This window comes from Nymphalis io, chromosome 13, assembly GCF_905147045.1.
Source record: "Nymphalis io chromosome 13, ilAglIoxx1.1, whole genome shotgun sequence".
In the NCBI taxonomy this organism is placed as follows: Eukaryota; Metazoa; Arthropoda; class Insecta; order Lepidoptera; family Nymphalidae; genus Nymphalis; species Nymphalis io.
The window spans coordinates 11,519,447-11,541,580 of NC_065900.1; the positions used below are offsets into that span (position 1 = coordinate 11,519,447).

The window sequence follows — 22,134 nt, forward strand, 5'->3', positions numbered from 1 at the left end:
CAACTTGGCCGGCACAACTTTGAGAAGGAGGCTAAAAGAAGAATATGTTTGGGCTGGGCGGCATTCGGGAGGTTACGTCATATTTTTGAATCGTCGATCCCACAGTGGCTTAAGACCAGGGTCTTCAATCAGTGCGTCCTACCTGTAATGACTTACGGTGCCGAAACGTGGACACTTACCGTAGGACTGGTCCACCAATTTAGGGTCGCTCAGCGAGCAATGGAACGCGCGATGCTTGGGGTTTCTCTGGCAGATAGAATCCGAAATGAGGACATTCGCCAGAGAACTAAAGTCACCGACATCGCGCTTAGAATTAGCTCGCTGAAGTGGAAGTGGGCTGGTCATGTCTCCAGGCGCATTGATGGCCGATGGAGCCGACACGTGTTGGAGTGGAGACCACGCTTAGGCAAACGTAGTGTAGGACGCCCTGTGACAAGATGAGCCGACGATTTAAAAAAGGTGGCAGGTTCGGGATGGATGCGGACTGCCCAAGATCGGGATGGTTGGCGTTCTATGGGGGAGGCTTTCGTCCAGCAGTGGACGGCAAAAGGCTGAAAAAAAAAAAAAAAAAAAAAAAAAAAAAAAAAAAAAAAAAAAAAAAAAAAAAAAAAAAAAAAAAAAATGACTATCCGATTGTATTGGTGAAAAACTTATCAGACCTCCAATCACCAGTGGTGGCGAAAATGATAGACAAAATACTTAAAAGTTATAATAACAGGAACTAGATTAGATTATCAAAACGAATTTGGTGTGCTAAAATGTTTTTTTTTTTCGAAAAATAAGTTATTCTTTAAATATTATTGTTGTAACAGAGTTTAAATAAAAATTTAAAAAGTTGTAATATCTCTTATATATCGATTGACGGTTATCACTAGTCTGCTATTATCTGACAGCTACGAGTATACAATAAACAACTGCACGAAAATTCGCTAAATAACTTTTTTGTTGTATAGGTACATGTAATAATGTAATGTAGAATAAAAATAAAACAATCACGCAGTATGTAAAATATTTTATGATCTGTAACTACTTAGTTTTTTTACTCGAAAATTTTCCCCAGGTATGTCTTTTTTTTATCTAAGTCCGGTGAAAGGCGACTTACAAATATATTTATTGGAAACAATAGTTATCAAGAGATTGGAATTTTTAAAGACTGTATTTAAAAGGCAAAACATCGCTTACAACGAATATGTTGTTGAAGGAAGTGTGTACGATGTTGTTGGTCATTACATGCTTTGTATTATAGTTATCTTAGAAAATAACTCAGAATTTACGCAATTTTTCATTAAAGCTGAAGAATCATTGTTTAGACACAGATTGGAGACACTCTCTGCCTATGATTTGAGATGTTTTGCTAAAAAACTTCTTCGTATTATTAAAAAACATCCAACAAATTTACATTTTCTTGATTCTCTCAGCTCACTTTGTCAACATTTAATATTAAAACATGTTGCACAACATTTCTGTTCCGATGCATGTGCTGAAAGTTGTTCCTTACATTCAATAAAAGTACATTTTAAAGATTGTCTCACATTTATAGCTAAGAGGCAAGTTGAAGTGCAAAATGGCATAGCTTATATTCCTTGCAGTAAATGGAAGATTTATTTAATACTATTATTTAAAGACAATCTAAGAAATAGATTGGCTAAAACAAATTTACATAGCCTACAAAATGATCCAAGAATAGCCGACATCGTTAGATTAGTCAGAAAAGAAATACTAACTTTAAATAAACCCAATAATAATATTTTAAGAAGTAATGAAGTTGATGATTTTTCCAAACTCTTTCCCCCATGTATGCTTAATTTGCATCAAAATCTACGAAACAAACACAGATTATCACACAATCAGAGATTTTCTTATAGTTTATTTTTAAAAGATATTGGAATGCCGGTGGATGAAGCAGTAACATTTTGGAGAATCGAATATGAACAAGTTCCTAATGGTAAACATAAATGTTGCCACAGTTGGAAAAACGATGAAAAGAAATTTATTTATGGAATAAGGCACTTATATGGATTAGAGGGTGGTAAAAAAATGTATTCATCTGGAAGCTGCTTACGTTTACAAGGATTTACAGAAGGTGGCTGCCCATTCAAATCTTTTGACAATGAAGCAATGTTACAACTATTAGATATAAAAGAAAATGATCCCTCATTGTCACAAATTAAAAAACTTCAAGCACAAAGTCAATACACTTCTGCTTGTGTATTGTATCTCAAAAAGAGATTTCTCTCCGTTTCAAATTCTTTCTGTGATAGTAGCTTTAATTTTAGTCCTGTTAAATATTATTTTGCAACAAAATATAAAAATTCATGATATTGTATATATTTAATTAAAGACATTTTAGATAAACCAGCCTTTTTTAACTTTTGACTTCCTATGTTTTTAACTAATATATTACCACTGTTTAGGAATGTAATTAAATTGCAGTAAGCTTTTTTTATTTGTTTATGTAAAACAATTAAAAATATAAATTTATTTATCTTATAAACATAATTTTATAAGTAAGTGAAATCAAATTAACATATTATTAGTTTTTTTTTTCAATATAGAATGAGAAATGCTATTATTAAAAATTTGAATATATGTCTTAGTACCTACTCATTGCATATAAAATATTATCAAAGAAGATAATAAAATTCGGTAATATTATTTGTTTCAGTATGTAATTATAATTAATTAATAAATATAATATAATTATTAATGATTAGATGTTTATTGGTGTTTAATATGTAGTTACAGTATAAAATCTTGGATAATACCATATATATAATATCAAATTTTATACTATTTAGGACGTAAAACAAATAATATATGTATACAGTGCATTTTGATTAATCAAGAAACTGGCAACCCAGTATACGACTACGATCTAAAACGTCAAAAAAAGCGAAGCTTGTGATTTGATTAGTTAGGTATTTGTTCTATTATTTTTATAAAATCTCGACTCAATCACAGCAGTAATCTCATTGTTTAGGTTAAGATATGAGTGGTGACATATAATATTAGGCCACATATGAGTGTTTTTTCAGTAACGTGAATTAAGAGTAATATTTTTGTGTGCGTTGTTTAGCTGACGATCTGTCATGTACTTATATTGGAGGTTTCTTAAATAGACCTTTGATGTCGGGGCTGTGTATAAAAATAACATTGGATTGTCGCGACCGTTCGGGCGGTGGTGCCTAATCCCGCCTGCGCCCCTTTCACGATGGCTTCTAAGAATATATTGTTTATATCTTTCATAGTTTTGGGTAAGTAAACCAAAGTGCAACAAACATTCCTCAAGCAATTATCCAATTGATACTCTCGATATACAAATCAGATATAGTCATGAAATTTTAATGAACAGGCTTGATTTAGTTTTAGGTCATATATATGTTCATTTATGTGTATTTGAGTTTATTAATTCAAAAGATTTACTTATTTTCTGGGAAATAAATACAATACTAATAGTATGTTTAAATGATATGCTCAAAAACAAATAAGTTTGACAAAAAATTAAACAAGTATAAAAGTATATTATGAGTATTCTATTTAAAAAAAAAGTTATATATTAGGATATTTGTATAAAATTTACTTTATAAAATTAAAAACAAATGACAAATTTAAAATAATTATATGACACTACTATTTTTAAGTAATTGAAGTATAAATCACTGAGGAATTAGCTTATAAAGCAAATTGTTTATACATGTTTCTTTTTTTCATTGTACATATTGTAAGTAATATTAAATAAATATTGTCAATGCATTTAGGGGAAAGCTGTGCATATTTTACACTGTCTAATTGCTGGTTCAAGAACAAACAAATCGTAATGATTTTGATGTGATTCAAATGAATTACAGTAAAGTAAGCAACACCCAGTAAATGTCCCCCTGCTAAGCACAGGCATCCTCGTCTCTTGATTTTTAGATTTGGAGCTTATTTAACCACACTTTATTATTATTATATATTATAAAGTTTCGATTCAATAACTTGTGCCAATAAGTCTCAATGTTTAATTTTATATTTTGAATTATTAAAAAAAAAATCTTTAACCACAAGTATGATTTTGCAATTAAACATAAATAGAACCTTGATAGAGCTTAAATTTTTTATATTAGATAAAAACTGACATTTTCGTATTTCCAGGCATGCATGGGACAATGATCAAAGCAGTACATGCTGCTCCGCCATCGGATGAAAATTTACCACCTCGGCCTAAAGAGGGTGGAGTCGAAACACGTTACTGCGAGTTTTTCAACAACAGTATACCACCGCCATGTTACAGCACGCAAAATACAACATGTCCCCCAAGAACTGTTGTAATGGAACAATGTATGCCGATAGAGACGGACAAAAGTAACCATTGCTTCGTTGTGTGGCAATTTGACAACATAACAAACAAGGCAACAGTTAAAGTTAAAGGGTGCTTCCTAGACACCGTCGCGTGTAACGACAGGGCTTCCAATTGTAGACTTCATAATATGAAACTTCCTCTACTTCATTGCTGTTGCGAAGGGGACATGTGCAATGAAAATGCAACATTTCCGGGACTAGAAGCTGGAATGTCAGCACCGACTGAACTACCTCCAGAACGCATCCCAGCCTCCCCTCTACCGACTTCCGAGGATGACACGAAAGCCGTTATAGCATACACATTGACACCCCTGTTTCTACTGTTTGCTATTTTAGTGGGATGTTACCTATTGTATAGGAAACGTAAAGGGAGCTCATTCGCCGAACTGGGAAGCGCTGAAGCCTCATTGTCGAGACCACCTTCTGCTGGGGCGGGGATGGAGAACGAAACGGGTGGCCTGCTGAGTCAAGTGACACTGTGCGAAGTACGAGCTCGTGGCAGATTTGGCGCAGTCTGGAGAGCGAAACTCGGACAACGAGACGTAGCAGTTAAAGTGTTTCCGTTACAAGATAAACAATCGTGGCTGGCGGAGCAGGAAATATACAGATTGCCCCGCATGGACCACCCAGATATACTGCACTACATAGGTGTTGATAAAATGGGAGATAATTTGCAAGCCGAATATTGGCTCATCACCGCCTATCATGAAAAGGTATAAATATAACATAACATAATTCGTTTGTTTCTGTTTATATATAAAAACATTTTCAATAATAGTTTTGGGGCGTATCGGTAATTAAATAAATATGTCAGGGATATGTATACTTGATAAGGATGTCACGAATGTACATAATTACATAAGTGGAATAGTTGCACTTAGATAATTGATTAGTCAGTTAATGTCACACTGTTGGGCCAACGCCTCCACTCCCTTTAACAAGGAAGTTTGATGCTCATTCCACCAGGCTCCTCCAATGCGGGTTACACATGTAGCAAATTTCCATTTGACATATGCAAGTTTCCTCACGATGCTTTCCCTCGCTACCGAGCACGTCATGAATTATAAACACTATGATTTTAAGCACATGAAAATTTTGTCGTGCTTGCCCGGGTTCGAAGCAATCTTTGGTTAAGATTCACGTATTCGACCCACACGACCATCTCGGCTAGGTGAACCTGTAACGTATTAATTTTTTTTATATTTATTGTTCCTTTTGTATGTTGATAGCAGAAACCTTTAATCGTTTACATATTATATATGATAGCAGAAAATATTAATCTTTATACATAGTGTAGATAAATCTTTTGTTTTCTAGGGATCTTTATGCGATTACCTGAAAGGTCACACCTTGACGTGGGCTGAAGCTTGGCGCGTGGCAGCATCGGTTGCGCGTGGTCTCGCTCATTTACACGAGGAAGATGGTGGGAAACCAGCCATAGCACACCGAGATTTCAAATCAAAGAATGTTTTACTCAAGTCAGACTTGAGTGCGTGTATAGCCGACTTCGGGCTGGCGTTGGTGTTTGTGGCGGGCCACGGCTGCGGGGACGCGCACGGACAAGTGGGCACGAGGCGGTACATGGCGCCCGAAGTGCTGGACGGCGCTATCAATTTCACAAAAGATGCTTTCCTGAGAATAGATATGTATGCGTGTGCGCTCGTTCTGTGGGAAATCTCCTCGCGGTGAGTGAATTGAAAACATTTAATTTATAGTCTCACAATAAAACAATATGTTTCATTTTGGCAAGGTAGCAATCGGACCACCTGATAGTAACTACTTACTGCCTAGATATGATATCCCATGTGCTTGTTAATACATTGGCTAATTCAATATTCAAAGTGTAACACAGCAATGAATGATTGAGTAGTGGTAGAATAATTGGTGAGTTGGTATCTACACAGTTGGCACCAAACTCTACCATTGGTAAATACTTTATTCAAATAGCCTCTTATAAGCTTTTATAAGTCGAGATGGCCCAGTGGTAAGAACGCGTGAATCTTAACCGATGAACGTGGGTTCAAACCCGGGCAAGCACCTCTGAATTTTCATGTGCTTAATTTCTGTTTATAATTCATCTCGTGCTTTTCGGTGAAGGAAAACATCGTGAGGAAACCTGCATGTGTCTAATTTCATCGAAATTCTGCCACATGTGTATTCCACCAACCCGCATTGGAGCAGCGTGGTGGAATAAGCTCCAAACCTTCTCCTCAAAAAGGGAGAGGAGGCCTTAGCCCAGCAGTGGGACTTTTACAGGCTGTTACTAAAGCTTTTATAAAAAATAATCTAAAGTTTGGAATATTATGCTATCTGACATGCAAAACTTGCAGGCACATCAAAATAAATAAACAATAAAAAGATATACCAAACATATGGATACTAGTACAAAATAGATTTTATATATTTAAAAAAAAAACTGTATTTATCCTGTAAAGCGACGATTAACACTTTACAAGATAAATTCTGTTGGCTGGAGCTAATGTGGACAAAGTACATTTTTGAGTATATATGTAAACCTCATTTTACCGTTTTTCGAATCATTTAAAAAATAATAAATTTATTATTGCTAAAACGGCATAAGCATACATTACCAACAATATAATGCAAAAAAGCATATATTTTATATATCAACCAACACCTGTTTATTGTTTCTATTCTGATTACTAAATATAAGGGTTATTTCACTTTTAGCACCAAGCCACAAAGTTAAACATAACCTAAAGCTATCAAATTTTTACCAAGAAGTGATCAAAAAAGTTTATTTTTTCTATGAATTATTTAATCAGTATGAATAATTCATTTCTTACTATGTTTTATTATGTAATCTAGATGCAACGATGGAAACATAGAACCCACAGCGCAGTATCGACTTCCTTTAGAAGAAGAAGTAGGCTCGCATCCGGGCCTCGAAGAAATGCAGGAAGCTGTGGTTCAGAGAAAACTAAGGCCGCACATACCACCCCAGTGGCGTGACCATCCAGTAAGTAATGTCTGAATAGTACTTGTGTTTATAATGAAGAAACAATCAGGTATTTTATAAACAGTAAACCAACGGCAACGCATCTGTAAGCCCTTCGGTGTTGCAGGTGGCCTTGGGTGGTGGGGTACTTACTTTCCATTAGTTAAAAATAAAAAAGTCCAAAAAAATAAACAAAAAACAATCTACATTGGTGCAGCATGGTAGAATAACCTCCAAACCACTCCTAGTGAGACGTTTTCTATTTAACTAAATATACCGATTGTCAGGGTATTCGGTCGAACTGTATAGAAGATAATGTACTACAGCGCCATCTTGCGGCGAGTTATAACAAAGTGGATGTTATAAAAACTTTTTCCATTAATAAATACAAATATGAGAGTAGAGTATATATATCAAACAGTGATGAAGTTTATTAATCTCAAACAGATACACCGCACATACATTTTCGAGACATAGACATAAATGTATTGATCATTCATTCATTCATTTTCATACTAACCAGTGTATGGAATTATTAAATACTGAAAGACTATATAATTAATTTGTTTTGTCACTTATAAGTCGTATTTGTTTAACTAAAAATAATTTTGACCTTTAGAATCAAATATTAATATTTACTTCCAGGGTCTATCGGTCATCTGCGATACAATGGAAGAGTGCTGGGACCACGACGCAGAGGCTCGTCTCTCAGCCTCATGCGTCCTGGAGCGCATCGCAGCACAGCGTCCCCCCACTGTCCCCACCACTCTCACCCCCGACACAACCCCCCTCCTAATCCACGAGCTCAACGACCAGAACACCTGCTGACCACTGGCCGAGGACTTACCACTGATACAGCTCTGATGCGTTGACCGGTCGAGTTGCTAAAGTAAGCATACAGTGATTTTTTTTCAAACTTCGTATTGATGATTGATGAGTGACTGTTATCGATTTTGTTGTGTTACGTCATCATCAGTCCCGTGTCGTTGTTAATGGATGTTTATGTAATGTGTGCATATTCTGGATGAAAAAACAATTGAATAACTATTAATAAGGTCATATATTTTTTATTAATGAATTGTCAGAACGAAAACTGGACTTATATATAATCTTTTTTTTACTATTTATATGTCTCAGATGAGTTTGTGACTCGAAATATAATTTTTGTACGAAATAATGAATTATATATAAACACTGTACAAATTTTAAAACAAAGTTAAGATTTCCACTCACTCTAATTGTTTATAAATATTAAATACATAATTTATTTTGTATTTTTTTAAAAATATTTGTTTGTTACTTTAATATTTATCATACCAATCATTATGACAAATGTATTCCTTCCAGTGTTGCCATTTTATGAGCACTTTTTTAATAGCTAATCAATTTCAGTTAGTAAAGTTATTATTAATATTTCTAAGGAAAGCGTTAATAATGAAACAAATAACTGCTGTAGTAACGTTTGATTACTCGATATATTTTAATTTGGGGCCAATTGTTTAGTATTTGGCAACACTGCTTAGACACTATTGTTTAAATACTCAGCACGGCCGATCAGAGAGCTAAACCGGTTTTGCAATAATTTCTATTAAAATAGTAAAATAACTAATTGCATCGATCAATGCATGTTTAGGTGTAGACTATTTGAATGTCTATTGAGAATAATGATAAAATTTAACTCAAATTTTAATAAATAATATCTAAGTGTAAAGGATTTGTTCCCAACTGTCATATCAGTCCATATGACATAAAGTAAGTACTAACATAAGCTCGATTGGAATGTAAGTTATGAAATAGCGTTAAATTTTAAATATTTGGCGTATCTTTATCAGATAGTATACAGTTGGTAACCCTAGCCTAGTCCAATCACAGGCGGAGTAAAGACAAATAACAATTTTGTCGTTTAATTCAAGCGATATCATTGGTCGAGATCCTGAATAATATTTTGCGGCAAAGCTGTTATTGGAATTGAAGTAGTAAAATTAAAGTGGATTTATATTCGCTGTGTGGTTGAGCGAAATAATTTTGTATTATAAATAAATATATATTAATCAAGAACATTGTTGTGTACATAGCTGATCTATTTGCAAATAGTATGAAATATTAAAATTTATAGTTTGTTTATCTTTACTCCTTCTTCAATTGGAATATGCTATGCATGCAACCGTTATTAAAGTTTATGTACGAACAATACTACATACAAGTGTTTCTAAATAATAAATTTAATATCTCTCGATACAAATAATATTTTTGTTAGATTTATAAAGCACTAACTAAAATTTGTGGATTGCTTGTATCAAAATCATGACACCGAGGAAATAGGATACATATTAGGAACAAAGTCTATGAAACAAATGAAGCTATTTTTTCAAACTTTGGACATTCCGTCTCAAAGTTTCATGTTTAGCCATATTTTATGTCAGTAAAATTTTAATAGTTATGTAAATATTTTTTTTTTTTTTTGCAAAATTTCTTTTTTAGTATGGAAATTATGCATTTATTTTTTTTTAAACGTAGGTTTATAATATTATCACGTGAGTACAATACACAATAAGGCGATATAATGCGATTAATTGACACTCGCAATTGCGCATACGCTTATTTGATTATTATGGAATTTTATATTCCACGAACTATATACATTTAATTTTCGTGGCCATATTTTTTATCATTATTTTTTTTGTAAAAATATTATTTAATATAAGACATTTAATATTGTTTATATTTAAAAAAAACGTATATTAGCTTATTATTTAGATAATATTTATAATTTAATCAGGTTTCGATATAAGTATATCCATCCAAAATTAGACTGTTTTACGAAATATATATAAAACATATCTTGCCTCACAGTAAGCCCCTTCATAGCAAGACTGTTCATTTATATTGGCTTAAGTTTTGTTAGCTCGTTAATCTCAGTTAAATAGAATACGAAATGTAACTGAGATGCTTAGTAAAAATTAATATTATGTATAGGTAACTTGTTAGGCCATTTTTAAAGTTTATTAGCGAACATCGAAAATTTAGTATAATTTATGCGTATTGTATAAGATGTTTGTAATTAAAGTTTAAAAAAGTAAATAAAAAGTGGCACCTATAGCTCTGTTCAATTTTTTTTTATCAAGAACATTATATCGTCTTTCCTATATTTTCTAAATTATTATGTTTATTGTAAAAAATATAAATACACATTTCTTGAACCGAAGACAGTTTTGTTCTTGTGACTGTCCAAAACTTATGGACGCTTTCGCGCTTCGATTACAAACACCTTATCGAATTTTCATCAGCCTTATATAGCAATATTTAGCGAATCGTTCTTTTATAAATAATATTGGTATCAGATAATATCAGCTACAAATGCCAGTTTTCTTTTTATTTCTATCGAATATCATTTAGAAGATTGAAAAGATGAAATGACGAAAAACGAATGACGAAAGACGAAGGTCGAATTTGAGAGACAGGTTTTTCGAGGTGTCGGCGACGTGTACGGAGTAGCATGCACTCTTTTTTAATATAAAATATTGCACTGTCAAAAATTATCAAAATGGCGGGACAAGAAAGGACTTTAAATGCCAAATTTCGAAATGCAGTATTCAACGTATCGTTTCGCCCAATCATTTATAAATTTAAGAAACTTTAATGGATCGTGCGTTGTGGAAGTTTCTCGAAAGAAATGTAATTGTATCATAAACTGATTGTGATTTTATATGCATATTGTGCTAAATATCAATAGGAAATACGGTTTGATTTCCTACGCCGAGCATATCACCACACATAGACTAAGCGAGTTGCCAAATGTACATAGTTTACTTTAAGATTATCTCTGGATGTCATTGTAACGTTGTGGACACATGCAAGATAATTTAATAATTGATTGATGTGACCTAATTTTATTGATATTTATCTACTAAACAGATCAATAGTTTTTGACAAATTGTCACAGGCTCTAAGACGTCATTGGAAAGCTAATATGGCGGACGTTATCTGTCAGTGTTAAAAAGCTATACTTCAATTGGCTTAGATTGTTCGTATAATGATATCACTATGTTTGATCAAATATTTAGTATATTTGCAAGTTAACATCACAAACACCTCATCCACAAATAAATAAAATATACCGTATCGGTGTAATGCTACTGATCGAACCAATTGTGGACGGAGAAAAAAATATATTATTTAACACTTTTGATATGCAACTAAAACCCAAGCAGTGCAAGAAGACGCGCATTTGCTATTTGCGTTACTTGCAATTTTTATGCAAATAAAGCGAATATAATCGAATAGATTATCTCTTTCCTGTGCAGTTTACGGTCAAATAATACGAATATTCGAACACGCTACGCCAAATGGCGCGCCGCCATAAGCTTTATGACAGTCTTGTAACTATTGCTCGGGTACTATAATCAAGAAACGTTGCGTTTTTGCATAGTATAATTGTCTATGAGGCGTAATTTAGAAGCTACCATTGATCTGCTATTTTTGATCAGAAGGCTGCAAATAAAAATAGAGAAATAGAAGAGAAGATGACATAACGTATCAACAAATAATTTTAAACGTCAAATGACAATGTAACGTACTTGTCATATGTAATCGTATTTTGAATATAGTAACCGGACTCCAATAGTAATACGTATTACCAAAACAGTACTTATTATTTTGTAAATTTCTATTGTTTATATATGTATAATTTCCGTATTGTCGCGATATATTATATTAAAATGTCATTAAATAAAATAATCGTATAAAAGATATGTTATAATAATAAAATCTTTACATTATTTATTATAATTTTGTAATAATATTGTTATTGTTGAATCTGTTATGTTGAAGTTGCAGCTTTAAAGCGTTTATGTAAATCGTGTCCACAGCTTTAGTATAATTATTGTAAGATAAGCTAGAAGAAATTTAGATTCGTATAGCGTAGGTACTTTTAGATGTTTTATGAGATTCTTTGATCATAGTCGATTTCAGAGTGTCGTGGCGTCAACGATGTTTATCATTTATTTTTTATTTTTAATTAACAAATATAAATGTCTGTTGGAACTTGATGTACTAAAATATATTTTCTAGACATACACGCACTTTTATTTTACCTAATCCTCTACTCCTACTACTTACCTTTTTATATAATCTAATAACATCACAAGACGTCAAGTTGTTAAGCTGTAATGCTGATTCTAATAGCAGAAGTATTACATTGTAAATAAACATCTTACAAGGTCTAAGATGTTTATTTACATTTGATTGACATGACATAATTGGTCGTGATCGAAAATGGTCTATGGTTTTAATTATGGATTCGTTTAAAAACCCCAACCACACTTCTCCAGCTTAATATACGAGTATTTTTAAAATGGCAACTCCCTTGACTTTAACTATCATCGGAGTATAATGTTTAAGATTAGTAGGCAACAAGTTTAAGTATTTATTTTAAAGGGGTAGACCTTTCTTTCAACGTCAGATCATATGTCAAAGTCGTGATTGAAAAAACGGTTGATTTTCTCTCTATATTTTTGAACAGTTTCTTCAGCAAATATTCTGGTAAGTATATAATATATTCAATATTAGTTAAAATATGATATTTCTTGTAGTATGGTATAATGGTATTCATGATAAATAACTAATATTTGCGAAAATTTGATACCTTTGAAAAATATACTTGGTAAGTGGAAAAATTGTTCCCTTTGTCCATACTTTCTGCATTTTGATTTTTTGTCTTTTATTGTTTTCGCATGTCTACTAATATAAAAACATATCGCAAAAAATATTAATGATAAAGAGATTGCAAAAATTTATTAGATATATACAAGCAATATACCCCCTAGAATGTTTCAAATATTTTTTATACTGTTTTTACTTTTTTTTTGTCAGCACACAGCCTCCGCCTTATATTTAATTAATAACTCCTAACACATTCATTTGTTTGTTTGAGACTTGTAAACATAAATTCACATGTGGAGATAGAGAAAGTTAATAGACTTTTTAAAATAATGGATGTAATCGGGCAAAAGAAAATAAATTCCCACATACATTGTTCTTAAACATGCAAAAGGAAGTTTTCCATCGGAAAAAAATCTTTTATTTTCAGTTTTAGTTTTTTACTCCTGCCATTGATACACAAATACATGTGGTTTAATCTATACATACAAATAAATTGACTGACTGCAACTAACCAAATCCAAAACAATATTGTTTTTTATTTTTGTTTGTCTGTTTGTCCAGGCTTATCTTTGAAACTGCTAAAAAATACAATTTGAAATAACTGCATTGTTATAAGAAGTATTTCAAGGTCCCGTTTAGTCTTTATTTCATCAAAATCGGTTGAGTCTATCAAAAGTTATAATATACATACGTATTTTTGTTGTTATCAAAGCACATATAATGACTTTTCCTGACTGTTCATCAACACAGAGCCTAATAAACACATGAATTTTTATTTATTTTTTCAAGTTTCTAAACTTGAAAAAAAAAATAGTCTGATTGCTTGAAATTTACTATTTTTGTTTTTTTGATTGAATTGTAGCCATTTTTTTATTTTTGTTTCGAAGCGTTAGAACGGTCGTATGTAAATATTCGTTAAAAAACTTCATATACATACTTCTGAGTGCAAATAACAAAATGCAAAAAACACAATGTCTTAATATCAATATCTCCTAGGGAGGTGCAAGTAATACTTTTTTTTATACGAACCATGTTACTAGAGTCTGTATTTTAAAGAAAACGTATTCCATTATGACAATAATGTGTCCCACTTAATTGGTTTTCTCGAAGATTTAACTCAACATGACCCTCAATTCATATAGATTTATTTTAAGATATGCTCGAGGAGAGGTAGTTTTTCTTACAAGAATATCATCTATGAGAATATATCATTCTAATTTCAAAATATAAAGTTCCCTCTTAAAGTGTACTCTTACCCGTGACAATCAAAAGTTTTATTTCTTGTCGTTGAACATGGCCGGCATTTATTTTAGTAAGAACTGTTATCATATACACCGTTTTTATGTTGCATGCTCCAGAGTGAGCTCTGTAACCGTAACAGCCTGTGAATGTCCCACTGCTGGGCTGAAGGCCACCTCTCCCTTTTTGAGGAGAAGGTTTAGAGCTTATTCCACCACGCTGATCCAGTGCGGGTTGGTGGAATACACATGTGGCAGAATTTCAGTGAAATTAGACACATGCAGGTTTCCTCACAATGTTTTCCTTCACCGTAAAGCACGAGATGAATTATAATCACAAATTAAGCACGTGAAAATTCAGTGGTGCTTTCCCGAGTTTGAACCCACGATCATCGGTTAAGATTCACGCGTTCTTGTACCACTGGACCATCTCGACTTTTACGTTAAAGAGTGAGCTCTGCGAGTAATTAATTAATTTTAGCCCCAAAAGGAAACACCGCAAACGCTTTTAATATTATAGGTATGAATATAAGGTGCTAGGATATGTTTACTGAACAAATTATGATCCTGCTTGAGGTTATGTTTTTATTATAAGTGAATAAATTCCTAGTTTATTATTCTTTTTTACACAAAAATAAGTAAGCGGGCAAATGGAACAGCTGATATTAAGTGATCATCACCACCTGTAGACATTGGCGATGTAAGAAATATTACCCATTCCTTACATCGCTAATGCACCACCAACCATGCGAACGGAGATGTTATGTCCCTTGTTCCTGTAGTTACACTGGCTCACTCATCCTTCAATATTGCGGTGAAACTACATAGATTACAGACACAATAAGTTCACTGATGATTATTAAAATAATTATCATCAATCTAAAAATAATAACCCTGATTATACTTTTTCCTAATCAGAATGACATTTCATGTTACGCTAAAATCACAGACTTCCCCAAATGATCATTTATCCCGCAGCTAGTTATATAATTCGTGTGTGGGTTTCGTTAAAATAACGTTGGGTACGTAAAAAAACAAACAAAATATGAAAAGTCCGATTCTTTATTGTTATGCAATTTTGCACTGTACAAGGTGTAGGCAACGGGTCTTATGGCAACGTGTCCGTACCCGCATTTCAATCAAAACTTACGTTATAATTATTTCAACACTATGTACATCAATTGAACTTTAAAACAGGACAAACTTATTTCTCACTTGATTTTAATTAAACCAGTCAAGTGCATGACGATTTTTTATTATCTGTGGTCATAAAGCATTGCAACTGAGGAAGGCTGCGGAAATATTAAAATAACGTCGTCGATCTTACGTATAAAATTAATGTAAAATGTAATGTTGGAAGGATATTTATCGTTTATGGAGGCAAACGTGAATTGTTTTCATTTAAATAAATGATATTTCACACAAAGGGGACTAGTCAGGGTTATTTTGTAAGACTTCCTCAATTTCAAAATTCCATATAGAAATATAGAAAATGCAAATTTAGAAATTATTTAAGATATTTTAGGAAATCATTTTACATTTAGTGGCAGCAAAAGTTTCATATTACCCGAAAACGTCATCCGTGTACGTAACGTACTCGACATTTTAGATCGACTCGTCGTCTCGCGGAGTAAAAAAAAATATAGATGGGAGATACAAGGAAGAACCTTCTTTATTATTGTCTAACCTTTCAAACTCTGTCGCACTGAAACAATTCGAATACTGGGAGAGCGAGACCGAGCAGGCGGCGGGTACGCGAGCCCCTACCGGCGCTACGAGCGCTCGTGCGCGTCGTCGAGCGCGCGCGCGGCGGTGGCGCGCAGGCGCTCGCCGTGCGCCTTGTACTCGATGGGCACGGACGCGGGCAGCTGCAGGATGCGGCGCAGCGCGTCCCGCACGCGCGCCGCCGCCGCCGTGTCCGACGCCGTCCGGTGCCACACCGCCAGGTGGTCCTCCTGCAGCACGACGGACATTATACCACGCGTGTCACGCGCCCGCCTATCTGCACTCGGTCACATTTATTTTTATTTTATTTAAAAAAAGATCTCCACTGTAATCATATTATACCATAAAATATAATAATATAATGTAAGAAAAAAAGGGGAACTATTTATAAAAAGAAAACATGCAAAAATTTGAAAAAAGTCATTATAAAAAAAAGACAATAAAATTGTAAATAACAATTTGAATAACCTACTACAAAATGAGGGGGAAAAGGAGTCTTGCATATTAAATTAAAGAAGTGAGAGGCAACATTAAGAGGTTATTTTGTTCATTTCATGTTTTGTTTCGTTTTTTACTTTTATATTACATATTTAAGACCCTTAAGCTATGTTTTCTAGAGTAGTTTTTAAGACTCGCTGCCTACATTATAATACGCCGTTGACAGAGAGATACGCATGTGGATCCCCTTAGCGATAGACACCAGAGAGTGAAACACCATTAACATAAAAACTTTAATAAAAACAAATTTTAATAGCTTTACAGCGTGGAGCGTTGTTATGGTGTTTTTACGCCTTGTTCGTGCGACGCGCGTCCTATGACGGTGTGTGCCCACGTTTCAATACCTCACGGCCAATGAGTTCTTAACCCTTTGACCACAACTGTCGATTCATACAATGTGAACGTAAGCGCCGTGCATTTATTGCTGAATAATAAACACCTTTTGAAATATAATTCTTAAAACTATAGTATGAGTTTGTCAATGATTACACGTAGAATAAAAAAGTGAGTTAATTTTGCCATTCATTAAACATTTTATTACATACAATTCTGCATATTTATAAACGATTTTGAAATTTGACGCAACCAGTTGACGTTTAAAAACGTCAACGATGACAGCAACATTAAAATTATCAATTTTTTTTTATATTGTAACCTTGAAATTGACTAAACAGATTGAACACGGTATTAGTATTTCATATATCGTAATTTCCACTAGAATTGTTTTTAACTTATAATAGCATCAATGTATCGACTAGTGTTTGGCGGTTGGTTTGTAAAATAAATACGATACGACGAGGATATTTTGATACGTGGACAAAGTCGGAATTAATATCGACATATTATCAAGTGTCAATATTATTCGCGTACCAAAAGATCCGTGTCGCACTAAACAGTTCCTTGACATGACTGAAAGCGATGACACACAAGGATATGAATCGACGTAATAGCAACTACGTATCACGTAATATCAACTACGTATCACGTAATATCAACTACGTATCACGTAATATCAACTACGTATCACGCAATATCAACTACGTATCACGCAATATCAACTACGTATCACGCAATATCAACTACGTATCACGCAATATCAACTACGTATCACGCAATATCAACTACGTATCACGCAATATCAACTACGTATCACGCAATATCAACTACGTATCACGCAATATCAACTACGTATCACGTAATATCAACTACGTATCACGTAATATCAACTACGTATCACGTAATATCAACTACGTATCACGTAATATCAACTACGTATCACGTAATATCAACTACGTATCACGTAATATCAACTACGTATCACGTAATATCAACTACGTATCACGTAATATCAACTACGTATCACGTAATATCAACTACGTATCACGTAATATCAACTACGTATCACGTAATATCAACTACGTATCACGTAATATCAACTACGTATCACGTAATATCAACTACGTATCACGTAATATCAACTCAACCCCATTTATTTTCGTGAAAGGGACGGAAACATGTTATACATAGTGGTATTTCGCACTCTTCGCACCAGAATCTCGATTCACGTCTTTTACGGTACATATTACTGCATAGTCTGCAGCGCAGTTTCTTATTTCGCGGAACATATGCCGGCATGTGCTTCGCAGCCTCGCTTCCCAGTAATGGTATGGGGCTATCGACTGCTCGCGAGGTTGTCGGCGTTGCCGAAAACTCTTTGGGTCTCATCAAAACTGAAAAATATAATTTAATTACTACTTAGCTGATAGAAAACAATGTGTATAAGATAGAATAGAAGATACGCATAACGTACGATAAAATACAGAACCGCTTAATTGCGTTACTAAATTTTATAATTTATTAACAAGACCAGGACTCGAAGATAAGAGATACAGTTTGTTGAATTTATTTCTATTGCATTAAATTGTTTTTTATTATTAAGATTTAATCTTTGTGTTATGTATTATGTTGTTAAGGATATGATTAGGCTGATATACAGAAGCAAAAACCTTTAAAAAATGTAAAGAAAAATTAATAATGATATAAAATATATATTGTCGTCCCCGTGTGTGATGATAAATTGAATTATATAATGAGCAATAAAATATTATAGTTTAGTCCTATGTGTGACATACTTTATTTGCATAAACTCTGTATACTGTGTATTAATGCTAATACATACCTTGACATTGAGAACCACTAGTTGATCATTGTTGCCATTACTAAAAAGATAAATAGTTATTAAATATTTATTAGTTGAATAATAATGAATAACAATTATATCTTTCAAATTCATAGAAAACGTAGTAAATTAATTTTTAAATTAATAATTAAATTAGATGACTTACCCCAACTTTTTTACGATTTTTAGCAATGCACAGACACTTGACGCAATTTCAACAATGCGGTGAGTTCTCTGTTAAAAATAGTGAAAAGCGATCGGCTTCTAAAACGAATTCGTGAATCGTCGTTGGCGGACAAAGGTTAATACTACCAAAGTCTATTGGGATACAAAGTAATTGCGTAAAAAGGTATGTTATTCATTGAACCTAAACTTATTCAAAGTTCGGCTAACTTTCTTTAAATTAAAAACACTTATCAGTACAAATATAGGCAGTTCAACCTGAAACCGAACGGAGAGCACGACACCGCACAGCTCTGCCCCAACCATGAACTGTTCACCCAGCATAGCCATACACAAGTCCTCCCATGCACGACCCGTCTGTGTCTTACGGAGTCTCACCACCTGTAATATATAATTTTGATTTGTTTAAAGGTGTAAATGTTTAAAAAAACGTAAAATAATAAAGATTAGCAGCATATTCATTACAATATTTAATTTTATTGATAAAAAGCAATTTTATGACCGAACATTTTCTTTAACTCACCCACTTGCCACCATTAATATTAGCAGGATCCTCCCACATAGGCTTGATGCCCAGTTTGAAGAGGTGCAAATCTGATGACGGCGGGAGTTCCGCGGGCCGTGCTAAATGCGTGTACAAACCCCACCACTGTTCGACTGAAGCCACGCGACCCACTAAGCGCAGGGCCTGTAGATATTTTCAAACTGGATTATTAAATACTAGTTTCCACCAGCATCCAAATATTAGGGATGTTATGTCGTTATCTGTACCCTGACAATGACCATAATTTCATGATGATCGATTGAGTAGTTTATAATATTCGTTCGATTATTAAAAAACAATTATCGTCGTCAAAAATAATACTCATTGTATAAATTAAATGTTTTACATCTAAACATAGCCTTCAATATTAGAATTGATAAACAAATTTGAGTCTTCATTAAGCGTAGTATTCTATTCATAAATTCTCTAAAAGTTATTTGTTTAAAAAAAATTAAAGTTATTTATCTTTAATCCAATTAAATATTAATAAAAATTTGCCAGTAGTGTGTGAAATTTTATTTATTATTATCACAATCGATTCAATGAATAAAATTCAGTTCCAAGTATTGACCCGCACATACTAACTTACTAGAATAAAGTAAATAAAAGCTTGCATACATTGTGGGATGCATGATTTTTTTTTTTTTTTTATAGAATAGGAAGGTGGACGAGCATATGGGCCACCTGATGGTAAGTGGTCACCAAACGCCCTTAGACATTGGCATTGTAAGAAATGTCAACCATCGCTTATAGCCGATGCGCCACCAACCTTGGGAACTAAGATTTTATGTCCCTTGTGCCTGTAATTACACTGGCCCTTCAAACCAGAACACAACAATATCAAGTATTGCTGTTTTGCGGTAGAATATCTGATGAGTGGGTGGTACCTACCCAGACGAGCTTGCACAAAGCCCTACCACCAGTGATATCATGTGATGTAAATTACTGTTAACTGTTTAGGAGAAAACACCTTAATTTCCTCAATTATTGTTATTTAAATATAAACTGTTTTTAATTAATGAATTTAGTGCATTTAATGGTTTTAAACATTTATTTTCTTTTTTACTGTATAATAATAAATAAGAAAATATTATTTTGTATCACTTTACAGATTAGATTCGAGTGATTTTTTACCAAAAAAAAGACATTTAAAAAAAACATCATCAAATTTTGCATGACAATTCTACTAAGGCCATTAGACTTAAGTAAATATTTATGTTAGCACTACTAAATATTCACCACCTCTAAAATTAGCACACAATTGGAGTAGGAATAAAGGTTAACAAACCAACCAAAGATTTACAAATTGCATGTGATTTTTTAATTGTTTTGCTGCATTATGCACTATAAACAATTCTTAATTAATTTACCTTTATTTATAATACAACACTATTTATAACCACATAACCCCACCACTTAACTAGTCATAACCACATTAATTTAACTTTCTGGTTACAACATCGGAGACATTGGAAACGGCATTTTTTTTGCGAATCCATAGTGAATATCATAGATTATTCAAGATCTCAACCAATGATATCGCATCAAATAATATTGGAGTCACAGTTGTTTATTTGGGTTTGTTCCCGTTTTGGTTGGAATAGGCTATAGTTTACTTAATTATTATTATATATGTAAGCAAAACAGATTTAATTTTTACAAATTAAATCTCTTAATAACCCATGTAACTATTGCTTATAAAAAATAGAAACAAAGATTATATAGTTATATGTCTATAATTATTAAATGAAATTTATTAATAAGTATGGAATTTTTTTGGCTAACAAAATAGTAAAAATTAAGTAATTAAGAATTTCTTCCTTTATAATATTATTACAATAGTATTATTAATTTTTATCCACTTCTATACACAAGTCTCATTTCGCTGGTTACAGATAAGATTTGAGTAAATACATAAAAAAATACTGTTAAAATCAACCAAATTTAAATATAGTCAATAATCATTTACTATTTTAATACCACAACCAATAATGATAAAATTGGTCATATTTAACTCATCTCAATACTTTTCCTATATATCATATTTTTATTTCTAAGTTAATCAATATTACATTCATTGTTCATCATCTATCTCAAATTAAATTATTTTATAAATATTTTAAGCAGTTATGAATTATTGAGATACTTATGATTAATTGTAATTATTAGTTTAAAGAATATAGAAGCATAATATTTGTTTACAAAACTGTTTTAATTTTCTTTTTTTAGTATACAGGGATTATTTACATTTGAAATCATATATACCTGTCCGTAACCAGTGGTGGTCGCAGAAAGTTCTCTGGCGGGAGGTCTCCGAGAGAACCACATCCAGTAACTATACTCCAGTTTGTGCTCGTGTGGGGGCACGTATGGCTGCAGTGGATCTTCAGGGTTACGATCGTCCTCATCATTGTTTGCGTGATTCTGATTCCCAGGCTCACCAGATCGGCGCTCAGGCACATTCAAATTATAGAACTTGCACATTTTTCTTTCAGTCATGTTACGCCAATACTAACATGATTCCCTAACGGCCTAACCTAGGACACGTTGCTGTTTTAACTATTATATTATTTACAATGCTATAATTCAAATATCTTATTATACAAAGTAACAAATTAAACACTTTAATTAGTTCTATTTATTTTTACAAAAATTTAATCATAATCAGCCTATTCCCTCTTTTTCTGTGTATAACCTTTTTCTTTCCGTCATCAAAATTCAAACTGTCAAATGACAGCATGGGATAAATGGGCCAAACGTTTAAATAAAGATTTTGTAAAAGGCTCGTTGATGACAATGTACCTGA

General features: G+C 33.0%; 3 protein-coding genes across 3 annotated transcripts; 2 read left to right on the top strand and 1 right to left on the bottom strand.

Annotated features, from left to right (window-relative positions):
- Positions 1 to 905: 905 nt before the first annotated feature.
- Positions 906 to 2,344, top strand: LOC126772695 (DNA primase large subunit-like). Its single transcript, XM_050493205.1, has 2 exons — positions 906 to 953; positions 1,061 to 2,344. The coding sequence occupies exon 2, from the start codon at positions 1,063 to 1,065 to the stop codon at positions 2,317 to 2,319; it is 1,257 nt and encodes a 418-aa protein (XP_050349162.1). The 5' UTR covers positions 906 to 953; positions 1,061 to 1,062; the 3' UTR covers positions 2,320 to 2,344.
- Positions 2,345 to 2,880: 536 nt separating this feature from the next.
- Positions 2,881 to 12,375, top strand: LOC126772685 (activin receptor type-2A-like). The gene is made up of 5 exons (XM_050493137.1): positions 2,881 to 3,254; positions 4,135 to 5,054; positions 5,659 to 6,026; positions 7,171 to 7,321; positions 7,946 to 12,375. Exons 1-5 carry the CDS (start codon positions 3,212 to 3,214, stop codon positions 8,126 to 8,128), a joined length of 1,665 nt encoding a protein of 554 aa, XP_050349094.1. The 5' UTR covers positions 2,881 to 3,211; the 3' UTR covers positions 8,129 to 12,375.
- A 2,870-nt stretch (positions 12,376 to 15,245) lies between these two features.
- On the bottom strand, positions 15,246 to 22,051 carry LOC126772727 (eukaryotic translation initiation factor 4E type 2). The gene is made up of 4 exons (XM_050493262.1): positions 21,594 to 22,051; positions 19,308 to 19,472; positions 19,043 to 19,165; positions 15,246 to 16,154 (listed from the first exon to the last, which is right to left on the bottom strand). Exons 1-4 carry the CDS (start codon positions 21,825 to 21,827, stop codon positions 15,972 to 15,974), a joined length of 705 nt encoding a protein of 234 aa, XP_050349219.1. The 5' UTR covers positions 21,828 to 22,051; the 3' UTR covers positions 15,246 to 15,971.
- Positions 22,052 to 22,134: the final 83 nt, after the last annotated feature.